The 24,426-nt window shown below is 39.2% G+C and overlaps 1 protein-coding gene across 2 annotated transcripts in view; it reads right to left on the bottom strand.

Annotated features, from left to right (window-relative positions):
* The window catches only part of AP1AR (adaptor-related protein complex 1 associated regulatory protein), a 39,439-nt gene extending 17,524 nt beyond the window's left edge, over positions 1 to 21,915 (bottom strand). For both annotated transcript variants that reach the window (XM_011948355.1, XM_011948356.1), the window contains exon 1: positions 21,477 to 21,915. In XM_011948355.1, coding sequence (XP_011803745.1) covers positions 21,477 to 21,559 — 83 coding nt within the window. In that variant the 5' untranslated portion in view covers positions 21,560 to 21,915. The remainder of the gene's footprint in view (positions 1 to 21,476) is intronic.
* Between the last annotated feature and the right edge of the window lie 2,511 nt (positions 21,916 to 24,426).

Here is a 24,426-nt window from a genome sequence, read left to right as displayed (position 1 = left end):
CACACTTTTAAGAAACAGGAAGAATCCTGGGGTTAGGACAGGTCAGAATTCGTTTGCTTTTCTTTCTTTTTTGGAGACAGGGTCTTACTCTGTCGCCCAGGCTGGAGTGCAGTGGCGCAATCCTAAGTCATTACAGCTTTGCACTCCTTGGCTCAAGTGATCCTCCTGCCTCAGCCTCCCCAGTAGCTAGTAAAACAGGCATGCACCACCATGCTTGGCTTCCCTTATTTTTGTAGAGACGAAGTCTCAATATGTTACCCAGCCTGGTCTCAAACTCTTGGGCTCAAGTAATTCTGGGACTCCCAAAGTGCAGAATTCTTTGTATTATGTGTATGTGTGTGGATGAAGGTTTAGTGAAAGAGAATGTCATATCATGACTGAAGGAAAAAAATAGCAATGAAATTATAGGAACTATTGTTCCTGCTATAATCTTTATCTGCTGATAGATGCAAATCTGTCTCATTGCCCACTAAGCTCATTGGTAAAAAGCAAAGAATTTGGTATTACAATTCCACAGATGTCATGGAGTATATCCAACATAAATGCAGTACCCTTAATCCTCTATCTAGTGCCTCCACTCTTAATCTCTTCTTTATTTCTCAAACAAATACAGAAATGAGTTGAACCTTCAGTAGTAGCACTGGGTTCTGGCATTAGGATTCCTGCTTACAGTGCTATATGCTTCTCTCCCTGCAACCATCACTATCTTCCGTGAATGAAGAATCTGTCTCTGATTAATGTTTCCTCCTCCAGGTTTACTGAGTGGTACAGCTGAATAATTAGAAATAAAGCTCAGTAATACTATCAATAGGAGCCATCAGTATGACTTCACTGCTGTGGCAAAGCCCAAAGCTAAGTAGAATACTGTCGAAACCAACGTAACTGTTATACTACATTTATATTAGATGGCAGAACACCATGTTCTAGTTTAATCATACATAGATAATACAAACTAACTTTAGTAGTAGGCAAAAGTGTTATCTGTTGTAAATGTCTCCCTTTTCTGTCCCCTCTATTCACAGCCAGCTATAGTGAGGACACTCATGTTCTCACATGACTCTGAATTCCTGAGTATCTGACTAAGCTAGAATCAGTCAATCCCTCACACCTCATTTGTCTGGTCCAGGGTTACACAGAAACTGACCAGGGAGAGACAATATCCTTCTAAGAGCTCTAGAGAGTTGCTGGGGATTATGCTTTCTGACAACATGCAATGAGAGGAATGAACTAAACTGAAAGAGTGCTCTGACAGCATCAAAATCATCCCTAAGAACCAGATGCATCCCGCCCTGCTCATGGTTTTTGGTTATTAGTTGAGAAACCTAGCATCCGTATTATAAATGCTACCCTTTGCCTAAGATAGTTTTAACTGGGCTTCCGTCCCCACAAAATCCTGATTAATGAACATGAATATAAGTGATATGACAAGGGAGCAAATTAAGAATAGCAATAAATAAAACAAGAGAAAAGCAAAATGTATTTGGGAAAAAATTCAAACTTTCCTTTTAAAATGGATTAGATTGATACTTTGCTCACAAAATGCGTATCTTGACTCCTACCACAATAAAAGCTAAGATTATACTGATAAAGTAAGTATTCAATTTGGCAAACTCAGGGGGTAATGTTTTTATCAGGGGAGCTTTATCCTGTAACTTATCTGAAAACACCAGAAACATAATATGTGTATATTTCATGAATTAAGAGTTACTTATTCAAGTATGCTTGAATTGTTTATTTGTTCAAACATTATTGATGATTGAATAGGACCCTCAGACATGTGATGCATTAAATTCAGTCACTGACATTTTGCCAACTTCCAGCCATATAAAACCATAACTTTTCACATACTTTTCTATATTGTATGTAATACATATTTTAAAAATAATTAGAAAATCAACTTTCTAATTATTTAAATTATTTAACTATCTAAATCTGAAATGAAAGGACCATTTCAGATTTCGGAGAGCTATTAAGAAATGAAAAATGAAAACTCAACTCTTTCCTATTATTGGATGCTTAAAAGCCTAGCAAATTTGGAATATACCTTTTACAATGTTTCCTATAATAAACTATCCTGACATTCTCTATTCTTTCCTTCAGTTTTGTTCTCGATGAGGCTCTTGGCAATCAATCCTTCACTACTTGCTTCTAGGTAAGGATGAGAATGTAAGTGAAGGGTAAGTGGAAGAACTGGGGAAATGAATGGAAGTACTCAACTATTAAACTTTAAGTCAAGTTTTATACTTTTATTTCATAAGTATTTATCAAGTGCTTCTCAAGTGCCTGGCACTGTTCTAGGTGCTGGCAATACAACTGTCAATAAAAAGATAAAGGCCCTGCCACCTTGGAGCTAACAATTTGGGAATTAATGATAATAAACACCTAGATAAATGCATCCGATGATAGTAATTGCCATGAAAGAAAAGTACCTCATGCTGTTTTCCATAAAGTTTGTACTAATTCACATTCCCACCAACAGTGGCTAAGTGTTTGCTTTTCCCCACATCCTCGCCAACATCTATTGCTTTCTAACTTTTCAATAATGGCCATTCTGACTGGCACAAGATGGTATCTCACTATGCAATATATACAGGTAAAAAACCTGCAGTTGTACCCCATAAATCTATAAAAATTATACGTATCTTTTCTGAGACAGAGTCTCACTCTTACCCAGGCTGGAGTACAGTGACTGGATCTCAGCTCACTGTAACCTCCACCTCCCAGGTTCAAGCGATTCTCCTGCCTAAGCCTCCCAAATATATATATATATATATATTTCCTTTTCGAGACAGAGTCTCACTCTTACCCAGGCTGGAGTGCAGTGGCTGGATCTTGGCTCACTGCAACCTCCACCTCCTGGGTTCAAGCGATTCTCCTGCCTCAGCCTCCCAAGTAGCTGGGATTATAGGCGCCCACCACCACACCTGGCTAATTTTTGTAATTTTAGTACAGACAGAGTTTCACTTTGGCCAGGCTGATCTCAAACTCCTGACCTCAGGTGATCTACCCACCTCGGCCTCCCAAAGTGTTGGGATTACAGGCGTGAGCTACTGCACCAAGCCTATACTTTTTTTTTTTATTTTAAGAAAAGTACCTTAGAGTGAGGATAGTGACTGGAGGAGGGAGGTATTGTTATTTTATTTTATTTATTTTATTATTTTATTTTATTTTATTTTTTGAGATGGAGTTTCGCTCTTGTTGCCCAGGCTGGAATGCAATGGCGTGATCTTGACTCACCACAACCTCTGCCCACCGGGTTCAAGCGATTCTCCTGCATCAGCCTCTCGAGTAGCTGGGATTACAGGCATGCGCCACCACACCTAGCTAATTTTTTGTATTTTTAGTAGAGACAGGGTTCTCCATGTTGGTCAGGCTGGTCTCGAACTCCCGACCTCAGGTGATCTGCCCACCTCAGCCTCCCAAAGTGCTGGGATTATAGGCGTGAGCCACCGTGCCCGACCAGGAGGTTATTTTATGTAGGGTGGTCAAGAAAGACCTCTCGGTTAAAGCAAAAGCAGAACAAAGGCCCCAAGGAAATGAGGAAGCCAGCTAGATGGATATTTGGAGGAAAAGAATTCTAAACAGAGGAAAAGCAAAAGCAAACGCTCTGAGGTAAAACTCTACTCGGTACAATCTAAGAAAGTGAGAGGGTCAGAATGGCTGGAATGAAGAAGGAAGGGAGACAAGGTCTGAGAGATAGCCAGGGTCAGATCACAAGCCTTTATAGACCATGGGAGGAGTTTTAGATTTTAATATTAATTAGGTAAGAACTCATAGAAGAGATTTTTGTCTTTAGCATTCACTGTTTTTTAAAACTTTTATCATGAACCTTTTCAAATATGCACAAAAGCAGAGAGAAGAGATTCATAAGCCCCCCTGCACCCATTACCCCACTTAAAAAGTTACTACTTCCTGATCGTGTTTCATTTATACTATACTCTTTTTTGTTTTATTTTTTTGTTGGTATTTACAGCAAATCTCGGACATGTTATATTACTCTTACTTCAACTGGCATCTCTAATTAAGTGTTAAGAACTGGTGTTTTGTTTTGTTTTTTTTTTTTTAGAAAAGCTAACATACCAACAAAATTTAAAGTAAATCTTTACTATTATCTAACATCCAGTCCAGTCTATATTTCTACTTCCCCGATTATCTTTTTACACATGATTTGTTCAGATTAGAATCAAACAAAAGCCACACAGTATGTTTGCTTGTTAGGCCTCTTGCACCTCTTTTAGTCCATATCAGCCCCTTCCCAGCACCAGTGTCTGTTTTCATGCCATTGATTTGTTAGATAAATTGTGTCACTTGTCCTACAAAATTTCTCACTTTCTGGAATTACCTGATATTTTTCCTCTTTAACTTTTTCTTCTATCCCCTGTATTTCCTGCAAATTAGTAATTTGATTTAAAAGTCTGATTATACTGAGCTTAATTTTTTTAGGCAAGAATGCTTCACTTATGGTACTTGCTATTGAATCAAACCATAAGGAACTTTACTTTTGCCTGCCTCACTTTTACTGATGATCTGTAAGTTAGGATATTTATGTCAGCCTAATCCATCCATCATAATGTTTCACATCAAGCTTTTACCAAATGGTTTTTAGCATCCACTGATAATCAGTACTCAGTTCTATTATTTCACTAGAGAGTACAGAAATAATGATTTTTTTTTGAGACGGAGTCTCGCTCTGTGGCCCAGGCTGGAGTGCAGTGGCGCGATCTTGGCTCACTGCAAGCCCCGCCTCCAGGGTTCACGCCATTCTCCTGCCTCAGCCTCCCAAGTAGCTGGGACTACAGTCGCCCGCTGCCACGCCCAGCTAGTTTTTTGCATTTTTAGTAGAGACGGGGTTTCACTGTGTTAGCCAGGATGGTCTCGATCTCCTGACCTCGTGATCCACCCGCCTCGGCCTCCCAAAGTGCTGGGATTACAGGCGTGAGCCACTGAAAAATAATGATTTTTAAATTCTATCATTTCTTAAGAATGTATTAGCTATAAGAACGTCACTGGAAGATCCTTAAAAGACAAGCTGACATATGTTTTAAGAGACCAATTAGAAAGCTATTATAATAGTACAGTGAAGAAATGATGGTGGCTTGAATCACAGTAACAATAGTGGGAGTAATGAGAAGTAATTCTGAAGACAGGGCTGACAGAATTTGCTAATGTATTAGATATAAGAATGTATGTAAAAAGGAAAAAATCAAGACTATCTCCTAACTCTGAGGCCTGAACAATTAGGATGGATTTGTTATTTACCAAGATGAGGAAGCCTGGGAAAGAAACAGGTTTGTGTTTTTAGATGCCTTGAGCTTGACATTCATATAAAGTTAGAGTCTGGATGAGACTCCTCTATTCAAATTCAAAACCTACAATGTCAACATAAACATCAGTCCAAAAACCCCTTAAAAGTATTCCTGTATTTAACCCTGGAGCTACTTCTCAATCTCAGATCAGTAAAAGTACTTTTCTTTTCTTCTTTTCTTCACACCCAGGAAATTTATCTTGCTTGCTTTTGCTGTCCCAATAAGATTGTCTGTAGACAAAGATGCAATGTCAGCAATTTTCCCCCTCCCATACATACACTTCATGTTACTACCAATACATACATATGCCTATTGTTTCTAGGGATTTTACTTCTAAGCGATATGGAGAAATGGAAGTATATTCTCTTCCTTGGGGACAGAGGAAGAGTGAGTTATCTCCCAGTAAGTTGGAAACAAAGAAAACAGAAATTAAAGCTATAAACAATACATCATGGATCAGTTACCTTCACATGCTAAGTTAACTTAAGGAAACAGAAGGGCTCCTGTAAGATTTAAAAGAAAGAGAAGGAAGCTAATCATATTTTTTAAAAGATGTGCAAAACATAAGAAACAGAAGAATACAAAATAGAGAAAGAAATGTTGGTAGAGCTCAGCCAAACTCTAGAAAGTCCCCTGGTTCAAGGAACTGGGCTATCTAGTCCCAGTGGATGGTAGTGTTCCAAGGTGATGGGTTATTTGAATTGTATAATTAACTTTCTTTGTTCTGAATCTACACTCACTAAGCACCTCCCACCCTGTTATTCTATGCTTATAGTAAAATAATGTCTTTACCTAAAGACACAAGTACTATATAGTTGACAGTTACATTTCTCATTTAAAATTACTAAATTTACCTTAGTTTTCTCACCTGACCCAAAAGGTTGAAGGTGAGAGCCTGGGACATGATGAAATCACCAATGTGGTTACCCAAACAAAACTATTATGTATTTTTTGTTTGTTTGTTTTGAGACAGTCTCACTCTTGCCCAGGCTGTAGTGCAGTGGTGTGATCTCAGCTCACTGCAACCACTGCCTCTTGGGTTCAAGCAATTCTCCTGCCTCAGCCTCCCAAGTAGCTGGGACTACAGGTGTGCACCACCATGCCCGGCTGATTTTTGTTTTTGTTTTTTTTTTGAGACGGAGTCTTGCTCTGTCTCCCAGGCTGGAGTGCAATGGCGCGATCTCCAGTCACTGCCAGCTCCGCCTCCCGGGTTCACGCCATTCTCCTGCCTCGGTCTCCCAAGTAGCTGGGACTACAGGTACCCGCCACCACGCCCAGTTAATTTTTTTGTATTTTCAGTAGAGAGGTGGTTTCACCGTGTTAGCTAGGATGGTCTCGATCTCCTGACCTCGTGATCTGCCCGCCTCGGCTTCCCAAAGTGCTGGGATTACAGGTGTAAGCCACCACACTAGGCCTGATTTTTTTATTTTTAGTAGAGATGTAGCTTCACCATATTGGCCAGGCTGGTCTCGAACTCCTGGCCTCAAGTAATCTGCCTGCCTCAGCCATCCAAAAGTGTTGGAATTACAGGTGTGCGCCACCACACCCAGCCTAAAATTATGTATTAACGGGACAGCAGAAGTAGCCACAGGAAAAATCACATAACTCATCTTATTCAGGGTCCCCAAGTACTGTGTAGTAATACTTCATTATTACATAGGTGCTGGTTGACAATATTTCCAAGAATGAAGTTGTAGATGTATATAGGGCAGCATCATTAAAAAAATGAGACAAAGCCAGGTGTGGTGGCTCGCGCCTGTAATCCCAGCACTTTGGGAGGCCGAGGCAGGCGGATCACGAGGTCAAGAGATCAAGACCATGGTGAAACGCTGTCTCTACTAAAAATACAAAAAATTAGCCAGGCGCGGTGGTGGGCGCCTATAGTCCCAGCTACTCAGGAGGCTGAGGCAGGAGAATGGCATGAACCTGGGAGGAGCTTGCAGTGAGCTGAGATTGCGCCACTGCATTACAGGCTGGGCAACAGAGCAAGACTCTGTCTCGGAAAAAAAAAAAAAAAAATGAGACAAAAGGAAACTGGATCACAGTATAAAAGCAGAAATTTGGTGCCAACTATTAATGTACATTTCTAAGAATCTTAGGTGAAAATTGAGTCTTAGAAGGAAAGACAGGAAACAAAATGAGCAAAAGCAGCAATATCTATTACAAAAGCTGACTCTCAATTACTGTTAGTTTAGAGAAAAAATAAGAACATTTTATTTTTTTCAATTTGAAAAAAAGTCAATATTTTATTGACTTGAAGTTTCCAACTACATATGCTACAAAACCCAAAACATAACAAGCTATTAATATAACGGAGAGCAAAGAGAGGCTTGCATTTACTGAGGACCTATGATAGGTCAGGAACAAAGCTTATTTTTAGAATATGTATTTTGTATTCATTTCCTTCCCAGAATCATCCTATGAAGTATTGTTATCCTATTGGATAGATCTGCACTGTCCAGTATGATAACCACTAGCCATAAGTGGCTACTGAGCAACTGACATGTGGCTAGTCTGAATTTTAAAGGCTATTATGTGTCAAATATGCACTGGATTTTGAAGGCTTAGTACAAAAAAATATGTAAAGTATCTAAACTCCAAAAAGTAAGCTCTTTTCAACATACATCCAAGGTAAAGCATAGATAAATATCTTTTAGCTCTTCCTCAATTCTTCCTCCTCCATGTTCAATCCATCACAGTTCTGTAGTTGAAAACACTGCTGTGCATGTTCTGATAATATGTGTATAGCCTGGATTCTAAAAGTGTGCTAATTTTATATGTAACACTGTTCATATTATATGCTTTTAGAACACTCTTATAAGAAAAAAATAAGTTTAATTGTATTATGCATAAAACATTTTATTAATAAACTATCATTCATAAAAAGGTTTTCACTAAAAATTACGAGTGTATAAATCTGGTGACATTTAAAGTTAAAAGAAAATCTGATCTAATATTTTCAATCATAACTGCTTAAGAATCTAAAAATAAAGGAGAATAGCCACCCTACTTTTTTAGACCTATTGTTAGCCTATAAGTAGGTCATATTGTACAAAGCTTCCCACATTTGCTAAATAAAATTATAGTGTAAATTGGTACAGAACATTAAGATTCTTCTATTATGCAAACATAATTGCTTAAAAATAAGGAAGCTAAAAACCAGTATTCTCTGCTTTCACATTTGTAACTTCTGACTAAACCTGCTGAATCTCAAATTAATTTCGTTTATAATGACAACAAAACAACTCCGTAAGAAAACCCCAAGTTTATACAGACCAGAGATTTGGGGAGGTGTGAATGTTGGAGGTACCATAGGAAACAAGAGAAAATGGCAAGAGTAAATCTAAGGAGGCCTCCTTCACCCATCTTTGGGCAAAAATCAGTGTAACACTGCATTATTACTGACAGGAGACTGCTGCACACCTTTGGAAGCTGATGTACAAAAGAAAAAAAAATGGTTATGAGTCCCTGAACTAGGCATGATACATTTAGAAACCCTCCAATATAGGTAATTAGTCTTGACAATTCTGTTTTAGAAAAGCAGTTATTCTTATCCGGTGGCATAAAACAACTGCCTTTTAAAAATAAACATTACTGAGTTTCACCTTCAAGTTGACTGAGAGAGCCTGGATATTATATTCCAGTCTGTTCACCAATTAGTTTATCCTTGTGGCAATACAACAGGGTTTTAATTATTAGAGTCTGTAATCCGATAGGACAAGTTTCCTTCTTCAAAATTTGTGGGCTCTTTTATGGCCCTTTGCTCTTCCATAAAAATTGCTGGAATCAGCTTAGGTTCCAAAAACTTCCTATTAGGAATTTAACTGCAAATGCACTAAATTTCTAGTAAATAGGCGGAGGACATCTTAAGCACAGCGAGTCTTTTTACCCATGAAAATGGTATTGCCCCGCATTTATTTAGATGGCGTCTTTAAAAACATTGTTCTACAGAAAACCAAACACCGCATGTTCTCACTCATAGGTGGGAACTGAACAATGAGATCACTTGGACTCGGGAAGGGGAACATCACACACCGGGGCCTATCATGGGGAGGGGGGAGGGGGGAGGGATTGCATTGGGAGTTATACCTGATATAAATGACGAATTGATGGGTGCTGACGAGTTGATGGGTGCAGCACACCAACATGGCACAAGTATACATATGTAACAAACCTGCACGTTATGCACATGTACCCTAGAATTTAAAGTACAATAATAATAAAAAAAAAAAATAAAAAATAAAAAAAAAAACAAAAACATTGTTCTAGTCTTACACATCTATTGATTACTAGTCTCTTATATTTTTTCATTGCTATCTTAAAAGGTAATTTTAAAATATGCACTATTTGTTGCTGGTATATAGGAATATTGTACAATAAAGTTTTGACACAAGTATTAGATTGCATTTCTCATCAACAGATTGAAAAAATATCTAACAATACCAAGAGTTAGGAAATGAAACAATGAAAATTCATTATCAGTAAAAGTTTATAGTATAATTATTTTGAAGAAGTTTTATTTTTCTAGTAAATTTGAAGAGCTACATAAGCTATGACTGAGCAATTCTATTCCCAGGTATATCTACCTAAAGAATCTTCTGCACATGTGTACAAAGAGACATTTATCTCTTTGCACAAATTGAAGTAGTTTGTGAAAGAAAAAGAAAAAAAAAAAAGAAGTTGGAAATGATCTAAAGGCCCATCAACAGAAGGGTGAAGTAATTATGGCCTATTCATATAACACAACACTGCACAGGAACAGAAATGTATGACTTGAACCAGAAGTAAACCTTGGTTCACATAAGAAGCTGCTCCTATAAGTGCCAAGAACGATACAAGTCCTAAACAGTGAGTGAGGATAAATGTATAGAATGAACGTATGAATAATGTATGCAATCAAATTTGAGGCTAAGCAAGGAATAAGTTGGACTAGGGTGGTCTCAGTGAGAAAAGTGGAGGGATTCAATAAATATTTAGAAGATAAAAATCATCTGGTTTGGGAGATGGACTGGAAAATAAGAGATGATGGGAGAAGTGTCAGAATCCCAATGGGGATGTAATGTGAAAGCAGCAGTATCAAGAGTGAAAGTACAAGAGAAAAATAAATGCGGTAAATCCAAGACATAAGCCTTAAATGCCAGCAGTGAAACGATAAAGGACAAAGTGATGTGAGAAGCTGGAAGAATTCTCTAGCAATACAGCAGTATCACATAAAGCTGAGCTGTGAAGAAAATGATTAGGGGGCACATAATATGTGCGTTTAACTTTCATGAATCCAGTCACATGCCCTGGAGGAAAGAAGATGATAAGTAATTTGGGCAACAATCCACTATTCTATTCAAGAACATTTATATTCAGGAGTGTTAAGTAGGGTAAAAGTTGAGGAGCTGTAAGAGGCTCCAAAAACAATGATTTAAAGAAAACAGAAGTGTACTTTTCCTCTTAACAGTCTAGAGTCCCTCCAAGTCATCCATGGACATTCATTTACATGTAATTCTTATGGTCCTGCAAGCTGTCTGTAAAGCAGGCTTCTGCGTATCCACTCTACTACTACTGAAGACGTGAAAGTGGACTGTGTTATAGCTTGGATGTTTGTCCCCTAACAATCTCATGTTGAAACTTGATCTCCATTGTTAGGGGTGGGGCCTAATGGGAAGTGTTTAGGTAATAGTGGCGGATCCCTCATGAATGGCTTGGTGCCAACCTCATCCTCATGGTTACGAGTGAGTTCCCATGAAAGCAGGTTGTTAAAAAGAGCATGGCACTCCTTCCTTGCTTCCTCTTTTGCCGTATGATTTCTGCACACACTGGCTTCCCTTCACCTTTTGCCCCTAAGTGGAAGCAGTCTGCACCTTACCAGATGCAGATGCCAAATCCTGAACTTTTCCAGACGTCAAAATTGTGAGCCAAGTAAGCCTTTTTTTTTTCTTTATAAATTACCCAGCCTCAGATATTCCTTTATGTCAACACAGCCTAAGACAGATTCAAACACGTAAAGGACATCAGAGGGGTAGAAAAGAAAGGCTATGACTGGTTCTAGGAGCATAATACTCTGAACCATGGAGGCATATACAGAAATTTGGAAGAATTTGAAACTAATGTGGTACAAAAGTGGAGATACTCGCATACATACTCACTTATCGATGTTCTCAAGGTAGATTTCAAGATACTTTTATTAAAGATAAAACCAGTCTTATTAAGAATAGGCTTAACATGCAGTATTTTATGCTTCTCATTTTATTTTGCATAGCAGGCAAATACTCATATCAAAGTTAAGTAAAAGGTAACTGAAAAATTATCACAAATTCTACATTGATATTTTACCTTTTCTTCATATTCCTCTTAATATCTGTTAGAATAAAACAAAAAAGTCTTTCCCTGTATGTTTTGCTTGACACTATAAATAAATGATGAAGAATCATGTTAAATTGTTCCAAAGTCTATTAAAAATTAAAAGCTTCCCAAGACTGCTATTTTTTTTTTTTTTTTTTTTCAGAACAGAAGACTGGAAAGATTATAAATCTAATGCCTGGCAAAAACTATTACAAAGATGATGGAAACATTGTTTTTCAATTAGTATCAAATATTTCAATAGAGATTTAACCACTGAAATCTCAAGGGATAAAATCAACAGATTTTTCCAGGTAGGGATAGCAGTGACATAAGGTGATATGACGGTTAATTTTATATGTCAACATGAGTGGGTCACCAGATGCCCAGATATTGGGCTAAACATTGTATCTGGTACATCTGCAAGGGTGTTAGAGAACAGACTTGCATTTGAATTGGTGGACTGAGTAAAGCAAATTCCCCTTTCAAGGTGGGTGGGCTGCCATCATTCAATCCATTCAGGGCCTGACCAGAACAAAAAAGTTGAAGGAAGGTTGAATTGAATTCTCTCTACCTGACTGCTTGAGCTTAGATGCTGGTCTTCTGCCCATGAACTGAGACTTACACGACCAGCTTTCCTGGGTCTCCAGCTTGCAAATAACAGACTGTGGGACTTAACTTTCATAATCATATGAGGCAATTCCTTATGACAGTTCTCATTTTATGTCTATATCTATAACTATATACATGTAAACATAGAAATACAGATACCTCCCACTGGTTCCATTTCTCTGGAGATCCCTAATACAGGTAGTAATAATAATCATATTTACTGTTTAATAAGCTCCTTCCTAATAAAGCCACATTTAGGAAGAATACGTTCAAAAACTTAATTTTATGCCTTGGCAGAGAAGAGACAAATTCTTCCCTCCAAACATGTCAAAGACATAATGCAAGGGTTTAAAAAACAGTCATTGCCTTTTAACAGCCTGATTTAAAGGAAACTAATAATGAGAAGGGACCTTAGAGGTCTTTTAGTTCTTCGCTATTTGTCCTCTGCAATTTGTGTGCAGCATCTGAAATCACTGACAACCCTCTTCTTTTGGAAACTGTTGCCACTTAGTTATCTATGCCACTGAATCTTCCAATTTTTTATTTCTGTAAGTTACTGAGCGACAGGCATAGCTATGTAATACGGCAACATGCATAGCTATACACTTGAAATATTTTAAACCCATGTATCCAAAAGGCTTATAATTTAACAGGGTAGACAGACACAAATTAACAACTACTATGCTGTGAGAGGGGATATGTTCAGATGAGGCGTCATGAAAAATCAGCCTGAGGCAGAGGAATGAGCCAGGCCTCCAGGCAGATAAAAGAGATGTTTCAAGGAGCAGCAGGTACCAAAGGCAAGTGGGAGTGAAAAGAACCTGACATATTCAAGATACTGTATTCATTAATTCTGCCAACAAGTATTTACTGAACATGTAATATATACTAAGCACTTAACTGAGAGCTAGGTATTCATTCAATGGTATGGGAAAAAAAGGCATAAACTCCTTCCTTTTTATTGAGAGCAGCAGACAGACATTAACCAAATAATCACACTATTTCAGTATAACTATAAAACTATAAACTAAGAACATGCACAGAAGAAAAGCAGATGGTTCCATGATGATCTGCAGACTTACCCTCTGGAGGGTAGGAGATGGTTTTGGAAGACTTCTGTAGGAAAGAATTCTTAAGCTGGCATCTACCAGATGAGTGAATAGGAGTTATCTAAGTAAAAAGGAAAGAAACAGATTCAAGGAAAAGTGTGCCACACATGAAGCAAAAATAAAAAAATAAAAGGAGAAAGAAGAGGTAGGCAAGGAAAAGATTAACACACGGCCTTGAAAGCTCCATGAAGATTTCAGTCTTTATCCTACAAGTTTGGTAAGCCACTTTAGAATTTATGTTGTATGTGTGTCACAGATTTGCATTTAAAAGGCAAAAGATCTATTGACTCTGAAAAAAAACCAGAGTATCAGATGTGCATTTAAGACTACTTTGATTCCAGGGTGCAGGATAAATTGAAAAAGGTCAGGAATACATGTGGATAGACCCACTTGATAGTCTATTCACTCAGTCGACAAATATTTATTGAGCAGCTACTATGTGGCAAGCACCGCTGGCACACTGTAGATACAGGAACAAACGAAGTCTCTGACCACATGAAATTTTTACTCTATTAAGGGAGAACAGTCAACAGACAAACAAATGCTCGGAGTCTACAAAGTCATGGAGTGGTAAGTGCCATGAAGGAAAACAAAGTAGTGTCAGAGAATGGCGAACAAGGAATACACACAGAATTACTGGAAATCTAGGCAACAAATGACGACAGCCTGGATCAATGTGGCAGCAGCGAGAGAATGGGTGGACTGAAGTTATTTAAGAGATAAAAAAAAATCATCTGGTCTTGAGGATGGACTGGAAAAGTGGGATGATGGGGAACGGTGTCAAAGACAACTCCTAGGTTAGCAGCTATATGCAGGTCATTCTTTAAGGAGAATATAGTGTGAGAAGAGTCTAATAGAAGTTTTGAAGGACTCCAAAATGTCATAACTGAGAAGAAAATGAATATGCAGAGGGGAGCAGCAGCAGGGAAGGTGAACATTAGGTTACTTTGAAGACTGAGTGAGAAGTGAGGAAACACTTCTCAAAGAAGACATCAAGACTAGGCAAGACCAGACAATTCCTAAGAAAAGTATTTAAGGGAAAAGATAGGAGATAGGGTAATAGCTGGAGGGAGACATGGTAGTTAGGGTAACAGCTAGAGTGAGATGTTGGAGTCTACATAAGGTTTCGTGTTGCTTTCCTTTTGGTTTTCAGATTAGGGAGACACAAGTTCAAAAGGGCATATTAGGAGGGTAGAACTATAAATATAGAGGACAGAAGGGTCTGTTGTAAGGCTGAGAGGATATAGATGTCAGAAAGACCTAACATGTAAGGGCCATTCAGAAGGTAGGGACTTGATAACCTGGGTTTGAAGGATGAGTAACAGGAAGGAACTTGATACGGTTCGGTTCTAAGTTTCATGGCTTAGGTGACTACTTATACCACTTACAAGGTAGGGAACAAAACAGTAGAAAAGGCTGGGGATTAAACAGGAAAAAGGAGGAAAGGGCTATGAGAAGGAAACAAAGATGAATTCAACTTTACAAAATGAATTTACAGTTATGTTTGATAGCTAAGTGGAACCACATAGTAGCAATTAGCTATTTCAGAGCTCAGACTGAGACGACTGAACTTATTAGCATATAGGTAGTAGGTGAAGTACTATCACCCAGGAAAAGTACATTAAAGCTAAAAATGTATTAGGAAAGAATAGAATGAGATTCAGAACAGAGCCTTAGGGAGTCTTTAACGCTTAACAAAGAATGTTTAAAAAATCCATATCCATTTAAATGCACTACTGTTTTCCTTCCTATCTTCTGAAATTCCAAAGGAAACATCTTACACTTTTATATTTTTTTCAAAACTGAAAAACATGCAGAACCAAAATAAATCTTCTAATGCTGACACTATTGATTTCTATATTTTAGCAATATATAATAAATATTTTTAAAATTCTCAAAGGTACTCAATATGATCTCTTTAAAAACAAAACGGTGAGTCAATATAAAACTGGTAGGGTATGTGTTTAAGTATCTGGGTGCGTGGTGTTTTTGCCAAAGTTAGGGAATTATCTTTAGGCCATAACAAAAATGAAGGATAGGAGAAACTATAGTGTTGTAGATCCTGCAAGTTCAAATAACTCTTCTGGCTGTTCATTCAACAAATGTAAGATACTGAGAATGGACAGAGTGATAAAACACAGTCCTTGACCTTGAGGAGCTCTCAGCCTATATCATGGTACATATGATACCAGGAGCTGGCAACTATGGCCCACTGGCCAAATCTGGCCCTCTGCCTGTTTTTGTAAATAAAGTTGCATTGAAATATAGTCACACTCATTTGTTGAAACACTGTCTATGGCTGCTCTTGCACTAAAACAGCCAAGTTCAGTAGTTGCGACAGACCACACCACCTGCCAACCCTAAAATACATGTTATCTGGCCCATTACAGAAAAAGTTTGCCAACCCTTGATATACAGCAAAAATAAGCCTGTAGAAAATATTATTTCCTCAGGGAGATAATATGGCTTCAGGGGCTTGGAGCGAGTTTCACGTGGAAGGTAAGTAAGGTAAGGTAAAGGTAAGTGAAAGCTCACAAAAAAACTAAAAAAAGAAGAAATATCACAGAGGTCAGGCACAGTGGCTCATGACTGTCATTCCAACACTTTGGGAGGCTGAGGTATGCAGATCACTTGAGTTCAGGAGTTTGAGACCAGCATGGGCAACATGGTGAAACCCTGTGTGTTTCTACAAAAAATACAAAAATTAGCCAAGCGTGGTGGCCTGCGCTTGTAGTCCCAGCTACTCGAGAGGCTGAGGTAGAACTGCTTGAGCCCGGGAGGTAGAGGTTTTAATAAGCATAGATTGCACCACTGCACTCCAGCCTGGGTGACAGAGTGAGACCTCATCTCAAAAAATAAAAATAAAAATAAAAAAGAAAATAAATATCACCCACAAAGACACAGGGTTAGAAAACACTGTATTTGGTCAGGCACAGTGGCTCACGCCTGTAATCGCAGCACTTTAGGAGGCCGAGGTGGGGGGATCATGAGGTTAGGAGTTTGAGACCAGCCTGGTCAACATGGTGAAACCCCGTCTCTACTAAAAACTACAAAAATTAGCCAGGTGTAGTGGCACGCACCTGTAATCCCAACTACTCAGGAGGCTGAGGCAGGAGAATTGCTTGAACCTGGGAGGCGGAGGTTGCAGTGAGCAAGATCGCACCACTGCACTCCAACTTGGGCGACAGAGCAAGACTCCGTCTTGGGGGGTGGGGGAAGAAAACACTGTGTTTTAGGAAAGCAAGAACAAGCACAGTCCATCTGGTATATAGGATATTGAAAGTGGTAAGTGAGAGGATGGGAGAGAATAACACTGGTAAAAACAGGTTACGGTTACATTGCTTTGTCAGAAGTTTAAACTAGTAGCTGGGAGGATAGTAATTTATCAAAAACATTAAAATGCTCAGATTTATGAGTGACAAGTTTTTTGAAATTAGAATAGCTTTAATGTTATTCTTTTAATGTTTTTCTCACTGATTAGTATCCTGACATTTTTTGACAAAGAGATTATAGAAACCCAAATATAGAACTAAATATAATCCTAAGCATACAAATGGACATTATGCCATACATGTGAATGCCATGTAATTCATCATGCTGTTACAGAAGGAAAAAAGACTTAGCAATTTAGGGCCGGGCATGGTGGCTCATGCCTGTAATTCTAGCACTTTGGGAAGCCAAGGTGGGCAGATTGCTTCAGGTCAGGAGTTCGAGACCAGTCAGTCCAACATGGTAAAATCCCATCTCTACTAAAAATACAAAAATTAGCCAGGCATGGTGGCAGGTGCCTGTAATCCCAGCTACTTGTGGAGCTGAGGTAAGAAACACTTGAACTCAGGAGGCGGAGCCTGTAGTGAGCCAGGATCGCACCAGAGCACTTCAGCCTGGGCAAGAGAGCAAGATTTCTTCTTGGGAAAAAAAAAAAAAGACTTAGAAATTTAGCTATGGGAATCAGGGAGATGGAAGTTGCTGAACAAAGGAAAGAAACAATCCAATATGGGTTAGGAAGCCTAACTCATGACAGGAAAGGAGGGTGGGCTGAAGTACGACAGCTAGAGTAGAGACAGTAGTCTGGAAGCTGCTGACTAAGCAGTTTGAAAGGCAATGTTTATGGCAGAAGACAGGAAGAAAACAGGTTCGGTATGTTTAAGGAGAGACTGAAAATAATATATAGAGATTTAATTGAATATATCCAAGAGTTCCTCTTAGGTAGACAACTGAAAAGATCTACAAGCAGAAGATGAGATTTGGAAGTAGTGGTGGTTGAAATCATAGAAATGGGTAAAATTTCTTCAGGGGCAGGTAATACACACATGAAGGAAATTAAACAAAAGAGAGAAGACAGGAAAAACCCCACATTTAATAGACAGTAAGAATAGCTAGGAGAGAAACAGAAAAACAAGATAAAGGTCATGTTGCAGAAGTCAAGTGCATAGGTTCAAGAAAAAGACAGCTTAGCACACAGAATAAAGAGTCAAGTTGTTCATGTATATTCATAAATTCTTCTGGTGACAAAGTTCAAGATACTGCAATGAGAGAGATAGCAATCAAATGTTTACCTATAGAGTAAGTGCCATGAACTATTTGTAGTGGTTAAGGACAAGAACTCTGAATTCAGAGAGACCTGAGTTGCAATCCCAGCTCTGCTACCTTGGGAAAGTTCAACTTTCTAAGTTTCAGTTTTCAATCTATAATATATAGAATATGTATACTTACTTGCCCTACTTAGAACAGTGCCTGGCACATAGGAAGTAATGGAATGTTAGCAGTTATTATTAAAAGCATTTTTACTAGGAATGGAAAAGCAAATCACTGTAAACTATTGCCTGAAAGCAACTTTGCTGCCAGAGCCAAAAAGGCCAACAAATGTTACGTATTGATAAGGATACAAAATATGGTTATACCTTTCTATAAAAACTATAGTTTATCTTAAGTAGAATTACTATGTGGAATTATACAGTAATATAGAAATAGGAATTAAATACAACACAATAAAACTTAATTGGGTCTTCCATCTGAGAAAGAAAAAACTAAGAAATATACAAAGGCCTGCTCAGAGAAACAGGAGAACTGACCAGCAGATGGAGCTCTGTAGAATGTAGAAAGTGTTGGCAGGCAAAAAGTGAAGAAGTATGACTTATTAAGATGCCTAGGTTTTTTTTCCTTAAAGACATTTAATTGTCTCTGCTTTAATCACCAAATAATTTTATTAGTAGTAAGGTTTCCAACATACCTCAACACTGATATTGATATTTTGACCGGTGAAACATATCCTAGAATATACAATACTAGAATTCCCTAGTATTTTATAAATGGAAAAAGTGGTAATTCTGGTTTTCAGATTGAATAGTAGAAAATGAGTGATCTGAGTTTGAGATTTCTCAGGGGTACGTTGATCTGCAAGACTCAGAAACCAGGCCTCAGATCATAAGGTATCCCTGTGAAGTCTAGCTTAAATCAAGCTAAAAAAGTTGAGGACACTCTCTTCTTCTGTGGTCACTACAATGACACATAGGATCAAATCAAGTTTTTGTGACTACTCCTCAACTTTTCACCTTTAGAAGAACTACTAACTATCCAGACCTATACTTGAAAGAAAATCAAAACAGTTGATTAAAAAAAAAATTAAAGTAAGAGACAGTTTAACCTTACTGCACAAGTAACTATGTCCATCTGTCTCTACATGCTTACCGGAAGCTGCTAAAACAGTATTAAAATTGATGTTAAACAATAAGTTAATCAGAAAATTCAAGTAAGGGAACTGTCAAATCCTATGTTTATAGACTTAAAGTAATAGGATTAATATCACCATTATATGATTTTAGATGACAGTGTCCACAACCTATAAACTCTCACTGCCTCCACAGGACTTGTTCAAGGAGTTTTGCCCACAAACAGTAAAAATCCAACCACAGGTTGAGTATACCTAACCTCAAAACCTAAAATCTGAAATGTTCCAAAATCTGAAACTTTTTGATTGCCAACATGTTATTCAAAGGAAACGCTCATTGGAGAATTCTGGATTTCAGTTTTTCTGATACTAAACCATATACAATGCATATATTCCAAAATCTGAATAAAAATCTGAACTCCAAAGCAAGTATTTCAGATAAGAAATACTCAACCTGCTGGCCGGGCGCGGTGGCTCATGCCTGTAATCCCAGCACTTCGGGAGGCCGAGGCAGGCGGATCATGAGGTCAGGAGATTGAGACCACCCTGACTAACACGGTGAAAACCGGTCTCTACTAAAAATACAAAAAAATTAGCCAGGCGTGGTGATGGGCGCCTGTAGTCTCAGCTACTCGGGAGGCTGAGGCAGGAGAATGGCGTGAACCCGGCAGGCGAAGGTTGCAGTGAGCCGAGATCGCGCCAGTGCACTCCAGCCTGGGCGACAGAGCGAGACTCTGTCTCAAAAAAAGAAAAGAAAAGAAAAGAAATACTCATAGTCAACCTGTTTATGTTTTTATGGCATATCTACAGACAATTAACACTCACGTTGATTAACACTCACGCTGATTTCCTCCTGCCACCTCCCTATGCTGCCAAGTTCATAAGCTGAGGGAGTAGAACATACAATTTTAATGCTGTACTCTACGGAGACCACATGAAAAAAGCAAAACTGAAGTCCCACAGACACATCATGTAGTCCAAAGTCAAGTATAAAGTTTCTTGTTTATCCATTTATAATGTAAGTACTGCTCCCCACAAACCAACTTTCTTAGAGCTAAAATTTAACGCCCTGTAACACAACTACGAATAAGAGTAAAAGCCAAAGACTGTGTGGTATCTAGTTTTTGGGCAAGCCTACTTAAGCAGCCTGACCTTGTAAATTGCATTCACACATAAAAATTAGAAATACTTAAATCAGATGATCCCGGATGACAAGATAGAACAGTTGTCATATCCCACTCAACAGTAAGAACTCATAAATTAGGGAAATCGAAATATTAAACTAGGCACAAACAGCAAATCCTTGCCCTTCCATTCTAGAAATAATCAGTGTAAAACCTTAGCTACTTTGTATCAGAGAGGTGACACAATGCCTAATGAATGAATGAGAATCCTGTTATATTTTATAAGATCTCCATTACCAAAGATTCAAATCATGATCATTTAGTTCAATTTATGTTGAACATCTTATTACCCAATAATGTTAAATGGAACAGATTATAAAAAATTAGCAATCTGTTTCAGAAAGGGCAAAATAATCCTTACACAAACTGGCTTGATTCAGATTTTCAATTCTAGATTTGAATTTGAGGGGTATTTAATAACAACAAAGTCAACCCCAAAGGAATTTGCTCTAATTTCTTCAATATCTATGAAATAAAATACACAAAAAATGGAATTATGAAATTACTATTCTGTGGATGGTGCATATACAAAACCTAAGAATATCCCAGGTTTACTTAAGAGAAGTTAAGTTCAGGACTGCAATTTACCTAATGTTATAGGACGTTTGAGTAGCAATCAGGGCAAGGAATTCCTCTCGAAATTTCAAAAACTTAATATGAAAAAATTACACATAGCCCCTGTGTTACCAGCACCAAGAATCTGAATGCCCTTTGGGAACTCTGTAATTCAGCAAGTCTTTGTAGCTATCAAAGAGTTCATCAGTATCTGGAAGCTTATTTTACTCCAGCATCCAAATGACTTCTAGGTAAAATCAGTCTGAGGCATTAACTCCGTAGCCAGATCCCACCTGCTCTGCCTGGGCTAAAGAGAGGGTCAGATACAGGGATACTAGCTTTGGCATTAAACCCAAGCTCAGCGCAGGGTGTGTCCAGGTTGCCCTGGAGCCGATCCTACAGCCCATTAGCGCGAGGTTACCCCTTGTTTCCTGGAGATGATGTCTCCCGTGACTCCTTCCCCGCGTGACAGGGTGCTCTGGCAGGAGCAACACCCTGCCCCCTCTTCTACCTCTTTCCGAGGAGGCCCAGAGACCAGCCCCCAGACTGGGCCTCCAACACGACCACCCGTCTGACGTCTGCTAAGCAGTGAGTGTAGCCGGGCTCTCGGCCGCCACCTCCAGCCGCCGGGGGACAGTGAAAGGGATTCCCCGCCGGGGGCCGAATAGGAGGAGCCATGGGGGCCGGGCCCCTCCCCCAGCGGGCTTACCCTCCGCCGCCGCCTACTCGCTGCAGCCGCCCCGCTTCCTTGCGGAGCAGCCCGAAGCACTGCGTCCAGCAGCAGTTCCCCATCGCATGCCGCCCAGGCGCCGCCGCTCCTCCTCCTCCTCCCGCTCAATGCCCAATCCCAGGCCCGGCAGCCGCATCCGCGCGGCACGAGCCGAAATGGGGTTCAGGGACCCAGGGCGGGCCAGCCGGAGCGCGGCGGCGTGAGGGGACTGGGCGACGAAAGAGACGAGGCGCTAGGGAACAAAGGCAGTGTTTACTCCCGCGGCCGTAGAGCCACCGCCGCGCCAGGGAAGAGCACCGGACTGAAGGGTCTAGACTCCTTCGCCGCCCGCATGGCCCTTCTTGCCTTAGCCCCCAGCCCTGCGCGAGTGACCGCCTCCAGCTGCTGAAGGAGGCCAGTCCCCGCGAGCCTATACCCTGGCCCCGCCCCCCAGCGCGCCCAGGCCCCCGCTCGCCGCCGACGCTGCCACACCCCCGGCCTCTACCGCGCCCCAATTGGGCGCGCTGCCTCGGGGCCCCGCCTTCTCCGGTGACTGACCTTTGCGTCACTTCCGCTCGCTACTGGTCCTGCCGCCTCTGCCTGCGAGACGGTTCGGTTTCTGCGTGCGGACGTTTGTTTTGTTGGACCTTGACCTGACTAGGAAATTTCCCTGTTTCATTGCAGTTTTGGGCATCCTAGTCCGGAGCACGCTGGGCTTGGCATGGTTAAGGCTCAGCCTTCGCACTTTGTATCAAAGGCGTGTGAGGAGCTAGAGTCCCAGGCCGAAAGTTATAAGTGCGAAGGGGCGTTTCTCTGCATGGTGTGCTTAGTTTCTGTTACTATTGCACCGTAGGTGGAGAATAGAGTCGGGGACTGAGGTTACTTTGAACGCACCAAGATTTTTTTCCGGTCTCTGGTTTGTGTCTTAATCTCCATACTGTTAGTGTTTTAGGGAACCAATAATGGTGCACTATTGGCCTCGTTTTGTTTAAAATCAGATCTTCAAATAATTTTGGGTCGGGTAGTTGGGGTTCAGAGGAAATTGGCAAGAGGGCTGGGGTTTTTCGGGGACGCCAGCGTTGCCATTCCAAGCATGCTGCCCAGAACTGCTGTAGATGGGAATTGAGAAGGCTGCTCTGATGGGTCCGCAGCCCTCTCAAGTGCTACCATGTAACTCGCGTCTTGTTTGGCCTCAAGACAGTTGGCCTCACAATAGATACAAGATGTGGCTTAGTGGACACCTAGTCCAGTGGATAGGAGGATGCTCTCGTAGACTGGACACATCAAGTTTTTAGCCTGTTTAATTAAACCTAGAAAAACTGTTAGATTTTAGAAAATTTTTATTGATGATAAAATGTTCTCTGAACTCATTTTTGCTGCTTTAAATACCTATCTGGTTTCAATCTTAGCACTGCTACTTAACTAATTTTTATTTTATTTGGGTTTTAGTTATTTTTGTCATCAGAAGCATGGGATAACATTTGTCCCAATGGTCTGCTTTCAGTGAATGTTGGGATGACCGAATGACTTCCTAAATAGTGAATGCATTTTCTTTTCTCCTTCCAACTCTTGAAATTAGACAAATGTATTAATGAAATAGTCATTAGAATTCAACTATAAAGGTTTACAGAAACTGGCACATCTATCCTATGGAATATTTAGTAACAAAAAGGAACACACTAGAAGAACACACCTTGAAATGAATCTGTAGGAAATTATGGTTAAAGAAAAAGCCAGTCTCAGATGCTTATATACTGTGTAATTCCATTATGTAACATTTCAGAATTGACAAATTTATATAAATGGACAACAGAATAATTGATTGCCACAGGTCAGGGATGGAAATCCTGCATCTTGTCTATATTAATGTCAGTTATCCTGGTTGTGATATTGCAATAGTTTTGTAACATGTCACCACTGGGGGAAACTAGATTAAAGGTATACGCGGTCATCTGTATATTATTTCTTAAAACTGCATGTGACACTACAATTGTCTCAATATAAAAAGTTTGATTAAAAAATATAGCTATAGACTTGACAGCACTTCCTGTAGGCATTCTATAAGCCTGTATTAAAACTAAATCTCACTTAAAAATAATTTTTTTGTAGTAAATCTGATCTCAGTTAAAGATATGAATGATCCTCAGAAGCAATACAAATGAATAAGACGTTTTAAAACTTCACTAAGCAAAATAAGGCAAATTAAAATGCATGTTTTAGTCATTTGTATTGATTCACTTGTCAGGTTAACAAAGACTTACAGATGGAAATATTCAGTATTTGCAAGGATACAATGAAATGATACTATTCTAAACTGCTGCAGATAGTGAAACTCATTCTGAGAAATCATTTGGAAATACCAAGAGCCAGAAACAAACTAAATGCTCAAAAATTGAAGGATGATGAAATTTGCTGGTGTATTCTTGTTACATAGACACAAGAAATATGTTTTTCAAAACGTTAATAATATGGAATACTGCTTACTGAATAATGTGTGAAAAATCAGGATAGAAAATTACATGTATGTTCCAAATAATGTTTAAAACAAAACAGATACATGCTCACATTCTTTCTTACACGTGTTTCTTGAAAATAAAGGCTGGATGGTAAATACCAAAATGCTAACTAATTATTTCAAGATTGTGAATGTTGGGAGCTTTATTTCTCTTCTCTATTTTCTCAGTTTTGACAATTATTATTTAATACTTCTGTAATCAGAAAAAAGTTTGAATTTGACCCTTCAGTAGAAAAGATTGATAATCAGTTCAATTAAAGTTTGATAACAAATGCAAATATTTAGAAATGCAGAATTTTGCTCCGCAATTCAGCTAAAACCAGGTTCTTGTCACATGACCAGGAAAACTTAAGACACGTGGACACATTGAAGGGTGAGTAGAGCAGGATTTTATTGGGCAAAAGGAAAAAAAGAAAAAACTCAGCAAAGCGAGAT

Source organism: Colobus angolensis, unplaced genomic scaffold, assembly GCF_000951035.1.
Source record: "Colobus angolensis palliatus isolate OR3802 unplaced genomic scaffold, Cang.pa_1.0 Scaffold279, whole genome shotgun sequence".
NCBI classification, from domain to species: Eukaryota; Metazoa; Chordata; class Mammalia; order Primates; family Cercopithecidae; genus Colobus; species Colobus angolensis.
The sequence above is the reverse complement of the archived record's forward strand: the minus strand, read 5'-3'. Positions and strand labels throughout refer to the sequence as shown.